The sequence below is a fragment of the Brassica oleracea genome, chromosome C7, assembly GCF_000695525.1.
Source record: "Brassica oleracea var. oleracea cultivar TO1000 chromosome C7, BOL, whole genome shotgun sequence".
Lineage (NCBI taxonomy): Eukaryota > Viridiplantae > Streptophyta > Magnoliopsida > Brassicales > Brassicaceae > Brassica > Brassica oleracea.
Window position 1 is genome coordinate 23,739,255 of NC_027754.1, and position 20,021 is coordinate 23,759,275.

Consider the following 20,021-nt stretch of genomic DNA (forward strand, 5'->3'; position numbering starts at 1 on the left):
CTTTGAAATAGTATGGGATTACACTCTCTTGCAGAAGAATGTCATGCACCTATTTAAAAACTCGCAAGGGATCATGACAATCAGTCATCGATAAATTTTCAGGAATATCAATGTCTACTCTCGAGCATTAGGCTCATTAATATTTATATTGCCTGTATCCAATATTCCTTCTGAGAACATCGCAAGCTCACTATCATCTCTGCCAATAAGGCGCAAATAGTGAATTCCCTAACTTTGTAACTCGACCACAAGTAAAAGGAGTTCAAAGTTGATAACACAATTTCAATGCTATTGCCTCCAACTATAACTGGTAACATGCATGTACCAAAAAGAATTCACCAAAGACGACAACCAATATTTTGAAAATCAAACTGGATCAGTCAACCAGTCCCATCTTGACTTGTTAAGTCAGCCGAGTTCAGTTAGATTTAAAAATCGGATCTGAGGGAAACCGGCAAAACCAGCTAAACCCAGTGAGCACGATCAACTTGAAAATCCAGTTCTAAAAAATTCAAAACAATAGTTTTCGTTGTTATAATTCTATAATATAATTGTAATCAATGCTTGGCTATCACCGTTTAGTTGTTTTCATATATATACTAAAGAAAGAAAGTCAGGAATCCCATCTTTAGCTTCCATATTAGATTTCCCACTTTTCCATGGTTACAATTGGGATTTTAGTTGTAACTTCTAAGAAGAAATAAGAACGGTAACTTGAATGTTCAATCATGTATTTGTTATCAATTTCAATTTGCATAGTATTCACTTGTTTAGAAAGTTGTGTTAACTATTGTATACATATAGCTATATTATTTTTAGAGTTTTATTGTTTTTGACAGATTTTGTTTTATTCGTTGACTGTACTATAGTCAAATACCCAGATAATCTAAAACACTAGACCTGAAAATCATAGAGATAAAAAGCCAAAAAAAAAACTATTATTTTGATATATCTTAGCAACTGCTGTTTATTTTCTTTTCAGTTACATGCAAGATATATAGAGTAATTTATTCGTCATATTTTATAAATTATTTAGTTATTATTTAATAATTTGAATAGATTCAATTATTTACAGTTATAAAAGTTCATTCTTTTATTATTTGGTTTTATACCATAATTACAACTCTTAAAAATATCAGAAATATTACGAAACCTAATAGGACATGACTTTGTCATGTTCAAAAGAAAAAAAAACTACATGCCTTTGTAGAGTCCAATATTTCTGGTATTGACTTTCTAAAGTACATAATAATAATCTTTAGACATTATTTACCGCGATTTGTATATGTGTCATCATTACAATCATTCTAAGAAAAAATAATTACATGACTAATAAAAAATATGACATAGATCTTTCTTCGTTATATGTATAAAAATATGAAGTAACAAGTACATAGCCCGTACCCATTACCATAATTATAAAACAAAAGAATTAACTGTTTATTAGAATTTTATATATTTTTAATGTTTCAAATGAAAAATGTAAATGGTAAAAATATATTTTTTTATTGTATTTAAGTTTTCTGAATGAATTATTTTGTATACCGCTCATGTTTATGATTTTATTAAATGTAATATATATGTGGTATTATAATTAATATTTAAGATATAAAATAATAAAATATAAATAAAAATATGTAAATAGTTTTTACAGTATTTGTATCCTGTAAATAAAACTTCTATGCAAACTACTTATATTTTATATCTACAAAGTTTATCAACTTTTACAAAAAATAACATAAAATATATAATATTGCTTTTAAATAATTATATTATTCATTTTAAATAATATCATATATATTATTTACCAATTAATTGTGTGTCTAAAATCACTATAAGAAATAAAATGATGACATAAATTTTTAAAAAATGTGATATATCTATCTTCTCTATTAAAAGAGAAGTATCATTTTTATCTACCATAAAAAAGTCATGGTAGGTCAATTTTCTTAATTACATATATTTGATTATTTACATTAATCTATTGAATATATAAGATTTATAAAAAATATTAATAATTATAAAGATATTAAATTACAAATCTGTTGAGAAAAAATCTAACAAAATCTTACTAAAATTTTAAATATTTTTTAAATTAATAAATTGAATAATTCCTAAATTAATAATATAATATCATTATAATAAATTTTAAATAAATATTTATCATAAAACAAAATAAAATAAAATTATATGCTATTTTTAATAAATTTTATAATTATTGACTATATTATATTAAAATAGGAGTAACATATGCATTAAATATGAAAATGATATTAAATTGGTAAATTAACATATTTTTAAAAAATATAGCTTCATTTAAATAAATAAATAAAATAGTATCCACCATTTAAAAGATTAAAAGATTATATAACGTTTAAAAGGAGTAAAATTTGTAAATTATGTAATATTTTTTATATAAAATAAAATAAAACTGCTAATATATGTTAAACTTTAATATCTACAAAATATATTACATATTTATTTATTTCAAAATTAGAGCAATATATTATCTAAAAATGATTATATACAAAATATAATATAATATAGCTAACATTTAATTTAAGTGCTATTAACAAAATATGCTAATGGAAAACTTTCTTTTTTTAATTTATTTAAGATACTAAAAAGAAATAAATTTTAATTATAAATTTACTGGTTATTTTTAATTATGACAAAATATGTTGAAAAATTTATAAATAATCTTATCAAATTTTCAGCTTTTTATATAAAATAATGCATTAGTTTAGTAACAAAAAAATCAAAAATATATATAATTTTTTAAGTCTAAAGTTATAAAAATGAAAAGTTATCCGCACAGACTTGCGGATCAAAATCTAGTTGATCATTATAGTACAACAATAAAAAGACGTAGAACCTTGACAAAAAGAAAGATGTATAAAATATTACTTCAAAAAATAAAATAAATTTTATTTATTTAAACTAAATGCCATGGTAGATTAAAAATTTCATAAATTTCAAAATTGTATAAAATTACTTAATTAAAAATTAATGTAATAAATATTTTTTTAAGTTATTATGTAATCGCATGGTGCAAAAAAATACCTAATAGGATGATGTTTTCGTAGTGTTTTTGTAGAATGCATAGTAAAATATCCTTGTTAAGAATCAAATTTTTTTACAACTAAAAATTCCTTTTTTATTATTTGGTTTATCTGATAAACAGCATTTTTAAAAGTATAAGAAACATAAGAAATTTAATATGATTTTACCAAAAAAAAGGAAATATAATATGATGATGTTCATGGAAGCAGATACATGTCTTCCTAGCGGCCATTATTTATGGTATTGTCTCTCTAAAGTGCATAATAAATATACTTTTGATAATAGATAGGTCCCAGACCTTTCATAAAAACACGTTTGATAAGAACATATCTAACATTTTTGTTAGTTTGAGAATAATATAAAAAGAAATTATAGTAATAAATAAATTTAATTATATGTTAGGGGTAATTGTTTATTAAAGATATCAACGATATTACTGTTTTAATTTACAATGTGAAAATTTGAAAATAAAAGATTATTCCGCAAATAATAGTATAAACTAGATGATAAGTCGCACACATGTGCGGAGTGAGTTCTTATAATAATGTTTGTTTATGAAATGATTTTAACATTTTGCTACACTACAATCTTTATCAATTATATAATGATGAATACAAATGTTGGTCTCTTAAATATATCATCATTGTTGAACAGTTAACGTATTACATCTCATTTTAATTATTTTTAAGATTTCGTATGCATAAAAGAAAATTAAGTTTTGCGCCTGACACAAATCACCAAAACCAAATAGTCAACATCAATTGTATAATGACGAAAGGTGATTAGGTTTTCTGTTTTCGATTTGTTTACTATTGACTCTGCATAAGTGATTTCATTTTTTACCTCTATAGAATTGTGATTTCGTTTTCGTATTTGTTTTATTGATATGAGTTAAGTTTTTTTTTTCACTTTTTTTATGAATTTAATGAATTGCATAAGTGTCAATTAGAATAATGGACATCTTTAAAAATTAGTTTCACTCCATATACATATCTAATAATCAAAATTTTGAAATAAAATCACTGACAAACTATATTAATAGGTTAGTGTTCAAATCTAATATATCAAGCTGTTATAAAATATAAGTGCAGACTCGAAATATAAATGTTTGTCTAGTATATATTCACCAGCTCGGTCTAAAAATCATCTAATTAGAACAACAAAACATATTACTTATTTCACAAGTTCGGGTAATATCTGAATCTGAATGGTAATATCCGAACCTGAATGGATATCCGAAGATAACCAAACATAAGTATATTTAACTTATTTCTAGTATATTTCTCTCATTTTATTCAAAATATTTATATTAATGATTCTTATTGCTCAAAATTAGATAATATACATATAATTATTGACAAAATCAATTTCTACTCAATTAAAATACATATCAAGTTCTCGTTTCTTGCAAGTTGCATCTATTTTCAAAACAAAAACTAAATTAGTGTACTTCTATTTTTAAAGTTTTATCCCCAAACATATTAATAGTTTAATCTTTTAAAAATTAAAAGAAAACAGTTAAGTTAAAATATATTTAAATACAAAAATCTTAAACAATGAATAATTTATTTATTTTTTCTTCAAAATTTAAATATCTGAACCCGAACATAAAATATCCGAACCCGACTCGAAGTGTAGAAATACTCGAACGGGTTCTATACCTTTATACTGAAATATCTAACACAAACCCGAACGTGTATCCAAATGCCCACCCCTATGATATATGATCATTTGTATCTTGCTTGAACAAAAAAAAGTTAAACCATTGATCACAAAATTTTTAATGTGAAACTTTTACCATTTTTAGTAATTTATAGTCGTTTTCAAAAATTCAAAATATAACATATAAGAAAAAATCTAATTGTTTTTATTATATGTTTAATGTGACTGTTTAACTTTTTTTAATAGTAAATTAAACAAAAAGAGAGAGGTTAGAAATTGTTTTATCAAATATGTATTATTCATAATTATTAATTGTCATATATATGTTAACCACAATAAGAAATTTTGTAGCTTTTATTTAAATAAGTAAAAAATATTCTTTTGTATACTATTAATTAATTTGATAGTTAATTTAATAAAAAACATAGTATATGTTTATATGGACCAACTTATTTTTCTACCAATTCTAAAAATCATTTTCGTGATAACACGTGGCTACGAAAACATGTTGTAATGCTCCAGGATTAATATATAGGGATAGGAGATATCAAACTCTTAAATAAAACGAAAAAGTGCGATTACTTTCTAGATTTATTTTTATATATTCCTAAATACTATACATATAATCTTCGATGGATCTATTTCTCAAGCTAATACATGTTTTCTGTTTGTTTTCAATTGTGTGCTATATAATTGTTTTTTTTCTTCCAAGGCATGGATCAAATTAGATTATTTATTCCTTTAAGACAAGATTTGAGCAATTTCAAAAGTAGGAATAAACACTTAGCTTTCTGTTTGATTTGGAATGAAGTCAATAAGATAATTTGATGGTATCATGTACCAATCTTGAAACCGCTTTAAAGCATGAAAGTCATTTTGATGTTATTGGGGATGATTTGTGTTTTAAATTAATGAATTAAAAAAAAGTCTTTACCACAAGATTACAAAGAAGAAAAGAGTTTTATCCAAACTCATAGTTTTGTATCAAATATTATCGATACACCAGATTCAATCGGCACCGTTGAAATAAAATTTTCAAGTTTAAAGTTAATAAAATTTTATTTACGATCAACTATATCACAAAAAAGATTAAATGGTCTACTAATCATATCCGGTTAAAGAGAATTAGTTAAGAATATTATAAACTTTTGGTAAAAGAGTACTAAAAGAGAAGTTTACTATAATAACACTAATTCATCTTTTTATTACTAAATTAGCTTATAATTTTTTTTAATTACTAGACTGTTTTTCATATCCATAAGCGAGTATTAACTGTTGTAAATATTTGATATATTTTTTTAATTATATCTGTGTCTTCAAGTTACAGTTTTGGTTTTTTATTATGTTTTTCAGATCTATACTAATATTTGCGAAGTGATTTTTCGCAATCGAGTTTTCACGTTAAAAGTTGGAGTGGTTAATATTGTTTATACCTTTAATGAATTATTATGTTTATTATTAGCTAATCAAAAATATATGTAAGAACGTGTTTTAAGGAAAAAATATATGCTCATGGCTTTGCTCTTTGTTGATGTGATGATGTCTTATCGTTAGATATGATATCCTAATGTTTTATAATAAAAATTTATATCCCCAATTTATTAAAATTGAAAAAGAGGATAAATCTGCATTGTTTCAGTTTCCTCTTTTCGGTATATTCGAATATTATAGATCAGGATGTTTGTGTTAACTTATGACACATCTAAATATTCATGATAAAACTTATTATCTCACGTATAGTTTAAAATTTTATTTAAACATTTGAATTTAAAAAAAGCTACCACGATGGTACTTATAGTATACTAATATACTCATTTATATTTACATATACATAGGGAAGTAATAGATGTTATATTTTGTATATATATATATATATAAGTGTTTCCAAATTTATTTTACCCTATTAAAATTATTTCAATTACGATAAAATTATTAAATTAAAATAGGATAAACCTTCATTGTTTCAGTTTCCTCTTTTCCATATATTTGAATACTATATATCACGATGTTTGAATTGATAATATATCCATATATATATATTTTTTTTTTGTCATCAATATATCCATATCTATTTGTAAAATTATTGTGTCCGCATGTGCGGACAAAACACCTAGTTATAAATATTTGAGACCTCGGTTTTTTTTTCTTTTTTTTAAATCACCGATCCCTGTGCTTAAAAAAACAATTAATATTAAAAATAAAAAAACGTGGTGCACAGCCTGGCTTATGCAAAACACGTCGGCTGCTCGCGTTATAAATCTTTGACTTTAGACTCCATAAAAGCTCCAGGTAGATGTGCAGACAAAGCAACAAAATCAGAAAAAGCGACAAGATGTTTAATTTGCTTTCATTCGCTCTGATCGTCGGATTCATTGCAGCGGCTGCTTACCTTTTTCGATCAAAGCTGAATGTTCCACCAAGTCCGATAGGTTTGCCGGTGATCGGACACCTCCACCTGCTAAAAGATCCAGTTCACCGTTGCCTACATAACCTCTCTCGGAACCTCGGTCCAGTGTTTTCGCTCAGGCTCGGCTCTTGTCGTGCCGTGGTCGTCACGTCAGCTTCCGCAGCGGAGGAGTTTTTATCTCACGAAAATGATGTTGTTTTCGCAAACAGGCCGATCAGTACTTTGGGTAAATTCGTTGCTTACAACAACTCGATAGTCAGCGTCTCTCCCTACGGAGACCACTGGCGAAACCTCCGCCGTATCTGCACCGTGGAGATCTTCTCAGCCGCTCGTCTCAGAGAATCGTCCGAGATCCGGAGAGACGAAGTGAGGTCTCTCGTTCGGACGATCCACAAGGCGACGTCAGGAGGAGGAGACAACTCTGTCCGAGTGGAGCTACGACCGTTGCTTTCTGGGTTTACGTTGAACGTCCTTATGAGAATGGTCGCTGGAAAAAGATACTACGGCGAAGATAACACGGAAGCAAAGGAAGTGCGGGAGCTGATCAGCGAAACGTTCGAGCTCGCTGGGTTTACTTATGCCGGTGACTTTCTTCCGATTTTGAAACTGTTTGATTTCAATGGATACGTTAAGAGAGTGAAGAAACTTGGCTCGAAATTGGACAAGTTTCTACAGGAACTGGTCGACGAGCACAGAAGAAACAGAGGAAAAACAGAGTTCAAGAACACAGTGATCACGCATTTGCTAACTCTTCAAGAATCGCAACCTGAGTACTACACTGACGAGATCATCAAAGGACTCGTAATGGTTAGTAAATTTTTTGATATATTTCTTTGGTTTCAACTAGGCATGGACGTTTTCACCCCAAACCGAAATTCCTACCTTGACCCAAACCGAAAAAAACCAATATTCAATCCGGGTGGTTAAAAAAAATATCTGAACGAAACTAAAAGTTCTAAATCCAAACTAGGATTCGAAAAATATCTGAAATTGTTTAAATATGTTAATTAATTTAGATATTTTAGAGTAATTTTTATTTGTTATTTTGAATACTTCTTAAGTAGTTTAACTAGTTTTGATTAAAAAATTTGAATACTTTATTTTGAGTATTTTGGTCAATTTTTTAGTTTTTTTAAAAAAAAATTGGGTGATTTTGGACATTGTTATAATCCAACCCGAACCAAAAATTAATAAAACACAAATGGAACTTATGAATATAGTACCAAAAACCGAAAATCTGAATCAAGTCAACTGAATCTGAACATCTGAACGAGACACAGAACACTAATGCATAGTTTCAACTCGTTATCCGAAAAAATAAATCAAGATTGAATTGTTTAATTATATGCAGGTGATGATAGTTGCCGGGACCGACACAACGGCAGTGACACTGGAATGGGCAATGGCTAACCTTCTAAAGTACCCAGATGTTCTAGCGAAAGCCAAGGAGGAGTTAAACAATGTCGCCTCCAGTAAAGGGCGTTTGATGGAGGAGTCTGATACGAGCACTTGCACATATATCAACAATGTGATCTCAGAGACTCTTCGACTGTATCCTGCTGGGCCAATGCTGGTCCCACACGCATCTTCCGTTGACTGCAAAGTTTCTGGGTATGATATTCCACGTGGTACATGGCTATTCATCAACGCGTGGGCTATTCAGAGAGATCCCAAGGTATGGGATGACCCTGAGGCCTTTAAGCCGGAAAGGTTCGACAGTGAAGAGTTAAAGACTCATCATGGTAAGTTTCTACCATTCGGAATAGGTAGAAGAGCGTGTCCTGGAATGGGGCTGGCACAAATTGTATTGAGCTCAGCTTTAGGATCATTGATCCAGTGTTTCGATTGGGAGAGGGATGACGAGATGGCAGTTGACATGTCGGAAGGAACCGGTCTTACCATGCCCAAAGCTGTGCCTTTAGTTGCCAAGTGCAAGTCTTCACCAATCCTAGACAACGTTGTATTCTAATTTCTCTTAATGCGTGAGCCCAGACAACGTTGCCAATCTTAGACAAACGTTGGATGGTCATTTACATTGCTAATAAGAAAATTCTTCTTCTATTTTGTTTGAATTGTCGAGAAACTTAAATATTTAATCATGAATCGAGATCGCTCACTCGATTTCCTCTATACATTTCTTAAAACGCAAAATTATTATGCCTAATCCCAAATGTTGAAAGAAAAAAACAGTCTTTTCTTTTCTTCTTCCATAACGATTTCATGTAACAACAGTTCCTAAGTTCACATTCGTCTACTCGATTCTTCCAACACCAATTTGACTCATCGGAATCATTCCTTTATCCCTGAATCCTCCGACAACGAATCCACCACCATTGTGGTTTCTCTGCATCTCCGCCATGTAACTCCTCACCTCCGCCTTAATCATCTCCTGCACAACCGCCATAAACTCAACGCCGTTCCCCGCAAACGATCTGCCCATATCCTCAATTGCACCTCTAAATCCGCCAGAGAACTGCTTGAACGACATCGTGTTGGTGTTATGGCGCATCAAAGTGTTGTTACTAGTTGACTCGTGACTACGGTTTGACTCCTCGCTGACGTCAGCACCAGGAAGCGACAAGCTCAGCGAAGTCGCTGGGTCATCACAAAACGATGACGTTTCGATGGGAAGCGGCAACGTAACACCACCAGCACGTGGAACAGGTTTAAAAACCTCAACAGAGGGCAAAACGGGGAGTGTGCTCGAATCACTGACGTCAGATCCAGTTGGGCTTCCTGGGCTCATATAAAGCCCATTAGCAACAGGAGGATAACCGTCGCTCACCGATCGCTTCACCGGTCGTTGATCCTCCGCCGGAGCGTAGAAACCACCGCATTTCCTCTTGAGCGTCGAGTTCCAGTGATTCTTCACCGCGTTGTCCGTACGACCGTTGAGAAGACGAGCTATAGTCGCCCATTTATTACCAAACTGCGCGTGCGCGCGCGCGATCGTCTCGTCTTCCTCCGCCGAGAACGGGCGGTGCTCAACCTGTGGCGAAAGCTGGTTGCACCACCGCAACCGACACGATTTTCCCGATCTACCGGGAATGGATTTGCTAATCACCGTCCAATTTCTCGGACCGTATTTAACCACGAGCTTACGAAGCTGCTCGTCCTCTTCAGGACTCCATGGACCTTTAATACGATCCGCCATTGAAATCTAGAATATAGATAATGATGATGAGAAGCTCTGTTTTGTTGTGAGAAAGATGATGAACAAAACGATTTCGAGAAGTTATAGAGAGGACGAACTTATTTATACACAAGTTTTAAGAGTCAGTAACCGGGAACCGGTTCGGACGGTGGAGAAGTTATGGGCAACGCTTCTTCCACGCAAGCGGTTTTTCAAAGTTTGGGATACAGCTGTTAACGGACACGCGTCGTGACATGACTACGTCGATGTGTTTTCCTTTTGTCGTTTTCGTAATGATTTTTTTGAAAAGCTTTCAGATCTTTAGGTTTCGTTGCGTTAAGCGTGGAGATCAATCGAGGTCGATGTAAGGATGTTGTGTGTGCACGCGCATGTGGCTTGCGTGGCGAAAGTTAGAAGTTAAAAGAGACAAAATCACGAAACCCAACTAGCAAAGGTAGATAATATTCGCACTATTTTCCGTTAATTTAAATTTTCAGATGAGGATGAAAATGTTTTTAAAAAATATCTGAAATAAAGACGAAAACGGTTTGGTTTAGGTAACGTAAGTTTTTTTTCTAAATGTTAGTCTGAGTCTAGAATAGCATAAGCCAGGCTGTATACCAGTCCATGAGATTTGTATAAAATGATACAAATTGACTTTAAAAAATGAATTAAGCATACCTAATCCATATGTATTTGTCTTCTTGACAAGACTAGTCTTTTGTTTGGTTTAACTGAACAAAGCGAACGGTTAGCTGTCTGATTGTTCTATATATAACTTCTTTATATATCTAATGCATCCAGATGAACCAAATCTCGAACCAGATTTTTTTTTTTTTATTGATTGACCCCGGAAACAAAACAAAGAATCTAGAACCCATTAAATGGTTAGATATTTGTGACACGGTGAACTAGTATGTGATATGTGTAAATATAGTTAGAAATTAATGTTAAGTTTGAGAAACGTGATGTAAATTGAGCGGCTATCAAAAGATAGATGATGTGGGAGGGAAAGCGACAAGATAGGCTGCCGAATTGGAACGCAAAATCATCATTACTTTTATTTCCCGAAAATTGGATTTAATTTTTTTTTGCTTGAAGCAATTTTTTTTTTTCATCTGCTTTATTAAAATGTTGAGACCTAAAGACCAAGTCCATGATATAAAGATAAAACCATAAACTCCAAAACAAAATGGTGAATTAAAAAAAAACATTTTGGGCTTTAAGTCCATCAACCTAAAACCCGGAAAGCACCACCTCATTCACGCGTGTTGCATGGACGAGACACGTGTTGACTCCCTCACCAGCGAGAAACACGCGCCACAAGGCCACCACATCTTCACCAAACCCCAACTCGAGGGACATGTGTCCTAAGATCGGAGCCATCTTACTTCACCGGCATGCAAATCACTGTCGCCGCACTAATCGGACATCCACTGGAATATGACATCATCTTCTGCTGGAGACAGAGAAAAAGTGCGACCAAACTCCACCATGAAAACCAGTCAAAACCGTTGAAGACTATAAATCTCGAACCATGGATCTACGCTTCCGAGAGTTCATCAACCATCTGCGATCGTTCCAAGAAAACAACATGGATTCTCAGATCGAGAGTCGATTGGGCAAGGGGAGATCATAAGCATGGATCGGAAACTGATTCCAGAACAACCCGGAGAGAAAGCCGGCGAAAGAACAGTGATGTCAGAGACACCGCTTCCCATGAACGAAAGCCGACGAAACTGATGCAATCAGAGCAACTGTTTCCCGGAGACGTAAGCTGGCAACAACGGTGTAGAAGAAATCATTGTTTCCTAGAATCAGACTCGATAACCGGATATGGAGTTGAAAGATCTCCGGTTGAGGTTTCATCTCATCTCTTTCTCTGTGTCGGATTTAGGAGAGGGAACATAGCAGAAGTAGAGAGAAACTCAAAAGAATAAAATTTTGCTTGAAGAAATCCAAGGTGTAAACCCGCTGATTGATTAAAAACAATCTAAATAAATCTCTTAACTGTAATCCATAAAGCGGCGGTCAGATAACGTGTTTTTAAGAGATGCACTTGATCTGTACAATACGAATAAAACGTCAGATATTCTTTATCAACTGCAGGCTCCTCATCGCCATCGCACCTTCTCCCTAACCTTCCTCCAACGGTTTATTATTATATAACGGTAAATTGTTTTATTACATAATTAGTTTTATGTTTTTTTATATCTAATGCTAAAAACAAAGAAACTTAAAATAGTTTCCTTCTCCTTCTGCTCTGTTCCCTCTCCTAAATCCGACACAGAGGAAGGGATGAGATGAAACCTCAACTGGAGATCTTTCAACTCCATCTCCGGTTATCGAGTTTGATTCTAGGAAACAGTGATTCCTTCTACACCTTTGTCGCCAGCTTTCGTCTCCGGGAAATGGTTGCTCTGACAACACCGGTTTCGTCGGCTTTCGCTCCTGGGAAGTGGTGGCTCTGATAGCACAGTTCTTTCGCCGGCTTTCTCTCCGGGTTGTTCTGGAATCAGTTTCCGATCTACGCTTATGATCTCCCCTTACCCAATCGACTCTCGATCTGAGAATCCATGTTGTTTTTTTGGAACGATCACAGATGGTTGATGAACTCTCGGATGCGTAGATCCATGGTTCAAGATTTATAGTCTTCAACGGTTTTGGTTGGCTTTTATGATGGAGTTTGGTCGCGCTATTTCTCTGACTGCGGCAAAAGATGATGTCACATTCTTGTGGATGTCCGATTAGTGCGGCGACGGTGATTTGCATGCCGGTGAAGTGAGGTGGCTACGATCTTAGGACACGTTGATACACCCTAAATTAAGGATCACTCTAAGGTTGGTGGATTGGATAAGCCTTGCAACGAATGAGCTAAAAAGCACAAACGATCAAGGGATGTGGATCGAACGGTGATACAGGAGGTGCCGAAAGTCTCTTGATACTACCGACTTCTAAGCCCGAAGATATGACACACTCCGACGACTCAGAAGATAAGATGTTCGATGAAGAACAAATGATTCAACAAGTTAAAAGGAAAGGTTTTTATTAAAAAGTTGTATGATTAAAACAATGCAATAGTAAACCTTTATATAATAGGCTGTGGAAGAAATAAATATTCTAGTCAATCCTAGAAACTATAAAGCTCTTAAAACCATGAAGACTTGACTATGAATATTGACTTGACCAAAGACCAAGATTGTTGAACGAATATTGACAGTTTTGGTCACAGAACTCTTCGGCTGATTGCGTCCTTTCGCATGGTTGAAGATCTCGGAATTGCCGTCCGATTGATATATTATACGACCATGGCTTGTATTTTCTTGGTGGGCCTTTCTTGGACAAATCCAAACACTGATTTCTTATTGAGCATAAGGCCTCCCCGTTCTGCATCAAGCCCATTAGCTTCTCTCGGTCTAGAACTTCATAGATCAAACCGATAAGGCCCATAAAATGCTCATTAAGCCAAGCTATGATCAGTTGCTTAGCTGGTTCGTACCTTAAGCTCCTCGTTGAGACATACCTGCTGATTTGGTTGCATCATCCCCACTTCTTTTACAAGGATTTGTCCTCAAATTCGGACTTTCTAGGATGAATGAACCGACATTCTTATGCTCCACTTTTGCTATCTATTTCGCCAAGGACTGGTTATTGTTGCTTTGATCACGTGCCTTTTCTCCTGGCTCAAATATGAAGTGTTGCAGACCCTCTTCATGCCTTAGTAGTTTCACTGGGTTGTACTCCTTGCAAACGAATGGCTGAACCAGTTTATCACATGAAAAAGAACGAGAATATCACCTGAAGCATAAGTGGTTGTGAGATCGTTTTCATGATCAGCTTCTGGTCCACTTTCAACCACGTCTTAAACCACTTTTTGGACAGACAAGAGAACGCTTACAGCCTCTGGTTCTTTCTCCTCATCAAAGAATAGACCAGAATCATCGTCCAATTGATCGTCTTCCTCATCAAAGATGGGACCAAGATCATCGTCCAAGTGATCATCTTCTTCATCAAAGATGGGATCAAAATCATCATCCATCGTCCATTGTTTGAATGGCTCTTCCTCTTTATCAAAGATTGGACCGAGATCGTCCTTAGATTTTGCGCGGACATAAACAGTCGATAGCTCCGGTTCGATATCTTTGGCCTCCTGATCTTCTTCTAAAACTGAAGATGGACGTGGGTTTGTGATACTTTGATGGATCCTAGCCTTGGAACTCTCATCTATTTCTCAAAACCTTTATTCCTCTTCTCTTCAGTTCTCGTCGTTGGAGTCTCTACAACTGGTTTCGATTGTGGCTTTTGGACTGCCTTTTTTGGATTGCTCGGTTTAACTTCATTTGATCTAGAACCAAGGTAAGATCGTGTGGCCTCTTTGTTGACAGGTTTCTTCCATTTGTCTCTCTCAGGTCGTGACTTTTTGGCTTCTTTCTCTTGGCCACGCTCATATTCTGCTATCATCTCGGTTATGCGTTTGCTGTAACTCCATTCTTGCAACTTGTCTTCTTTTGCTTTGCGTGCTGCCTTCTCTTCATGGTTGATCAATAGTCTAAACACATGTGATCTCTTAGAAGATGAAGAGTTAAGAATGGTTGGCGTCTCTTCATGGTTTCTCTTCAGTAGTCCAAAAGACACAGAAGATCTCTTAGAAGATGATGACTTAAGAATGGCTGGTTGTGAAGAACTCTGAACCTTAGAGTGCCTCTGATACCACATGATACGCCCTAATTTAAGGATCACTCTAAAGTTTGTGGATTGGATAAGCCTTGCACCGAATGAGCTAAAAAGCACAAACGATCAAGGGATGTGGATTAAAAGGTGACACAAGAGGTGCGGAAAGTCTTTTGATACTACCAACTTTTCAGCCCGAAGATATGCAGCACTCCGACGACTCAGAAGATAAGATGTTCGATGAAGAACAAATGATTCAACAAGTTAAAAGGAAAAGTTTTTATTAAAAAGTTGAATGATTAAAACAATGCAATAGTAAAGCTTTATATAATAGGTTGTGGAAGAAATAAATATTCTAGCCAATCCTAGAAACTATAAAGCTCTTAAACCAGGAAGACTTGACTATGAATATTGACTTGACCAAAGATCAAGATTGTTGACCGAATATTGACACTTTGACAGTTTTGGTCACAGAACTCTTCGGCTGATTGCGTCTTTTCGCATAGTTGAAGATCTCAGAATTGCCGTCAGATTGATATATTATACGACAATGGCTTGTATTTTTTTGGTGGGCCTTTCTTGGACAAATCCAAACACTGATTTCTTATTGAGCATAAGGCCTCCCCGTTCTGCATCAGGCCCATTAGCTTCTCTCGGTCTAGAACTCCATGGATCAAACCGATAAGACCCATAAAATGCTCATTAAGCCAAGCTATGATCAGTTGCTTAGCTGGTTCATACCTTAAGCTCCTCGTTGAGACATACCTGCTGATTTGGGTCGCATCACACGTGCCCCTAGAGTTGGATTTTGGTGAAGATGTGGCGGTCTTGTAACGCGTGTTCGCTGGTGAGGGAGTCAACGCGTGTTTTGCCACGCAACATGCATAAATGAAGTGGCGTTTTTTGGGTTTTAGGTTGATGGGTTTAAGGTTCAAAATGGTCTCTTTTAGTTCGCTTTTTTGTTTTTTTATGTCTGTGGGGAATCCCATACGGTAAGCACAGACTAATCCCCACGAGACCTTCCATCTGGACACGCACGGTTATAGGCGGAAAAGTGGCCAAGACGACTATAACCCAGAGCGGACACTCTAGCTGGAGTTTCATTACCATTAGACCAAAAACCCTTGGTTTCACGGTAATGAATCATCAACCAGGGTTAAAAGACTGTCTTTTTAGAAATCAAGGATACAGAGGTACATCCTTTTGTTTTGGCTTTTATGGTTTTATCTTCGTATCTTTGACCCTTTAATAAACGAGATGGAATAAAAATGTTTTCTATATCAACAAGTCAAAGGAAAAAACAATATAGACTCGACAAACATTCAATATGGGTAACACCCACAGTATTATCGTGTCTTAAATGTCTTAGTTTTAAAACTAATTTCTGAAATCCGGATGGTGATTTGATGAACATTTTATAAATGTTTTCACCATGCGTACATCTAGCATTAAATACGTAATATAAAAAAAATACTACTTGTGGTTACGAGCAAGATAGAAACTGGATAACTTTAATGTTCTTCTTTCGGTTTTTGTGATGCTTCTACTAAATTTAACACTAAAAGACAAGAATTACTTTTGATGTATTAGGAAGCATAAGCTCCTCTTCCGATCTCATTTAGAACGCACGCCATCTTGAAGACTACTGTCTTCGTGTATTGCTTTTGCGTTTGTTTTTGTAATATTTTGATACTTTTTGCTCATGTGGCTTATTAAAGATACATAGCGTTAAAAAAATAAAAAAATTAACACTAAAAGACAAGAATGTACTCGCTGGTTTTAGTTTATAAATAAGTCCTATGGTGTACAATACCCAAATTTAAAGCTCATCTGCTAAATTATGATGTAGCTGTAGCTGTAGCTTGTGAATCTTGTGTCGAATTCTTTGAAGTAATTTGTGTAACGAGTGGGTAATAGATTAATTATTGTGATGGGAACAATAAGATGTAGTTGTACCTTGCTTGCTTAAACTTAACATTGGACTCGTACAACCGTGCGGGTATTAATTTTGATGTTTATATATATTTTACATAATTAGAATATATTTTTAAAGTTACTTATATATTTAAATGTTTATATATAATTCTTTTAAATATAACAATTTGATAGTTTTAATGATGTAAGTTAATTGATTATTTCAAATCATCACATATATTTGGTATTTTTTATTATATATATTTTAAAAATTATTTTTTATTCAATTATTATGATCCTGAACCATAATTCAAAGCGCTATATTTTCTTTATCAATATTTTTTTATGTTTATTCATTTAAGATAATAACTATATATATATATAAAAGTTTAAGATAAGTTAATTTTATACATGAATTATCTAATTTACTAATGTTAACCCGTTCTACCAATATATTATATTTCTAGCATAAATTTTAAATGTTTGTGAAAATAAAATATATTAATTTATCAGTTTAAAATATTTTTACCATATTTAGTTAAATACAATGTTTTATTTTAAAATGATAGATATAACTATAAAATAGTAAAATTTGATATAAATTTTTTCATTTTATAAAAGATAACTGTATATATATATATATATATAATGTATAATAATGTATAATAACATTAATTTCATTACTAATTACAAAATTAGTGAAAATATTTATATACAATTTTTGATAATTAAGATATTGTTATAATGTTTTTCAACACATTTATTAAAAAAATTAAATATATATATTTATATTTTAAATTAAAAGATATCAAATTATATTATGATTTAAGTAGTTAAAAGATTATATATTAGCATTAAAGAAATATATTTAATAAAAAATTTAAATGATGATCCAAATAAAAATATCACACATGAATCAAGGTGAGTTTGCATGTTAACCAATCCGGGTTTTTAGGAGTAGATGTTATATTAGGAATGATATATTATTAATCCGTATTATTAGTAATAAATGAATGATAACTGATTTCTAGTTAGAGTTCATTTTTTAAAAAATCACACATGAATCAAAGTTGTGACTTCTGTTTTAATATATAAGATTTCTAGTTAGAGTTCATTTTTTTTTAAAAATCACACATGAATCAAAGTTGTGACTTCTGTTTTAATATATAAGATATGTAGCAAGTGATGAGGCACGAATCGGATATCCAAATCCTTGGAAGTATTCGTGATCCAGTCCATAATAATTATTTGATTTGTTTTGATCTGTTTTTACTTGAATATCCGAAAAAATTTAGTTTTTTTTACTGGATATCCGATTCGATCCGTAAAATTAAATAAAAATAATAAATCCAAAATAATACTCCCTCTGTTTCTATTTAATTGTCGTTGTAGAGAAAAAATTTCGTTTCGAAATAAATGTCGTTTTAGAGTTTCAATGCAAAATTTATTAATAAGATTATCCACTTTATTTTTCTATTGGTTGAAATATGGTTATGTATATAGGTAATTGTGTTTTTATTTTGAAAATATACAAAATCATATGTTTTATTAATCTTTGTACATTAACCTAGAACGAAAATTAAAATGTAACGGAAATAATACTCCCTCAGTTTCACTTCATTTGTCGTTTTAAGTTTATGCACACAGATTAAGAAAACATTTAATTTTGCATATTTCCAAAATAAAACCATCATTATCTACACACATAACCATATTTCAGCCAATAGAAAAATAAAATAGAGAATATTGTTATTAAATTTTGCATTGAAAGCATAAAACGATACTTAAAATGAAACAAAATTTTAACTCTAAAACGACAAATTATACGAAACGGATGGAGTAAGTAATACTTTATTACAAAATTCAAATTTTATTTACTTTTTAAAATTTCAAATATAATATAATAAATTTAGTAAATAAAAATATTATGAAATTTATATAAATATAATTTTTTATATATAATTTTTTAATATATTTATATATATGCATATAATAGATCAGATCAGATATTCATTTTTAAATATTCGTATTTTTTGTTTGCTTAGTTTTGTATGGATATTGCATATTAGTTTTGCTTTGTGTTGTAGAGTTACGGAAGTCCAAATTTTTCGATTAAAATCGGTACAAATAATGAATGAAATCAAAATTTAATGATATTTCGCTCAGCCCTATTTGCAGTATTGGTTTATGTTTTTGTGTTTCCAACCTGCCAAAATATTATACTCTCTTTGCTTGTTGTTGCTACGATCAATGGTCGGAGTGTCGGTTATGGTCTGCTAGTTTTCAAAGTTTTTACATAAACAAAAGAAATATATATGAATTGATGATGGCCGATCGACGATAACGATGGTTGATTGGCGATGCCTTCTTGCTCACGAATCTTGGGCAAGTTCATAGTTCTGAATATTTTAATCAATTTTTTTGTCAAATATTTTAATCAAATTTACATTCGAAATTGTAATGAATGAGTTTTTCCTTTGTTCTGATAAATCATAATTTCATGACATTTTAGGGAAAATCGCATTTTTAACCTTCAAAGTGACACTTTCTAACACTTTAAACCTCCAACCTTTTTCACTGGCACTTCAATACTTCAACCCTCAAAACTTATCATATTAAACCTTGAAGTCATTTCCCGCGCTTAAGCCTCCAGGCGATTTGACGGTAATGTTCACGCCGTCATCCTCACTAAAAACGTGTGTCGTTTTTTTAATTAAAAAACACCAGATACATTTTTTTATCTTTTTTATCTGTTCTAAATCGAATTGGGGATCTAGGGTTTACTCAAAATCAAAATCAAAAGGAGAAAGCTCGATACTTGGCGACGAGTAAGAGATTCGAACAGAGTAAGTCGTCTCAATTGATTTGTTAAGCATCTTAGTATAGCAAGTTGTTTCTGGGCTTTGTTTTTCACTTCGTAAATCATGTATATGTGTAGATCGCGATAATTGTCTGAGTTAGAATTGGTTTCACTTCGTGAATCATGTATATCAAGTTGTGTAGAAGCTCGTTTACATGTTTATATCAGATAATGGTGTTGTATATGTTTAGATGGCACACATTTCAAGTTCATCAAACTTTGTGTACAAAAACGAAAAAGGTGTGGTTTGCAATTGTAACTGCTTAGCAAACGTTGTTCAAGCTTGGACTGATGACAATCCCGGGAGGAGG

At 32.5% G+C, this 20,021-nt stretch overlaps 2 protein-coding genes across 2 annotated transcripts; one reads left to right on the forward strand and one right to left on the reverse strand.

Annotated features, from left to right (window-relative positions):
- Window positions 1–6,982: 6,982 nt before the first annotated feature.
- Window positions 6,983–9,262, forward strand: LOC106306483 (cytochrome P450 81D1-like). The gene is made up of 2 exons (XM_013743117.1): window positions 6,983–7,939; window positions 8,484–9,262. The coding sequence occupies exons 1-2, from the start codon at window positions 7,019–7,021 to the stop codon at window positions 9,099–9,101; spliced, it is 1,539 nt and encodes a 512-aa protein (XP_013598571.1). The 5' UTR covers window positions 6,983–7,018; the 3' UTR covers window positions 9,102–9,262.
- On the reverse strand, window positions 9,168–10,369 carry LOC106306484 (transcription factor MYB44). Its single transcript, XM_013743118.1, has one exon. The coding sequence runs from the start codon at window positions 10,284–10,286 to the stop codon at window positions 9,384–9,386; it is 903 nt and encodes a 300-aa protein (XP_013598572.1). The 5' UTR covers window positions 10,287–10,369; the 3' UTR covers window positions 9,168–9,383.
- Window positions 10,370–20,021: the final 9,652 nt, after the last annotated feature.

Bases quoted from the DNA above. Each gene is read 5' to 3' on its own strand.
- LOC106306483 (XM_013743117.1), top strand. From the start codon at position 7,019: ATGTGCAGACAAAGCAACAAAATCAGAAAAAGCGACAAGATGTTTAAT. The intron at 7,940-8,483 runs GTTAGTAAATTT...AATTATATGCAG, and splicing joins TCATCAAAGGACTCGTAATG to GTGATGATAGTTGCCGGGAC.
- LOC106306484 (XM_013743118.1), bottom strand. From the start codon at position 10,286: ATGGCGGATCGTATTAAAGGTCCATGGAGTCCTGAAGAGGACGAGCAG.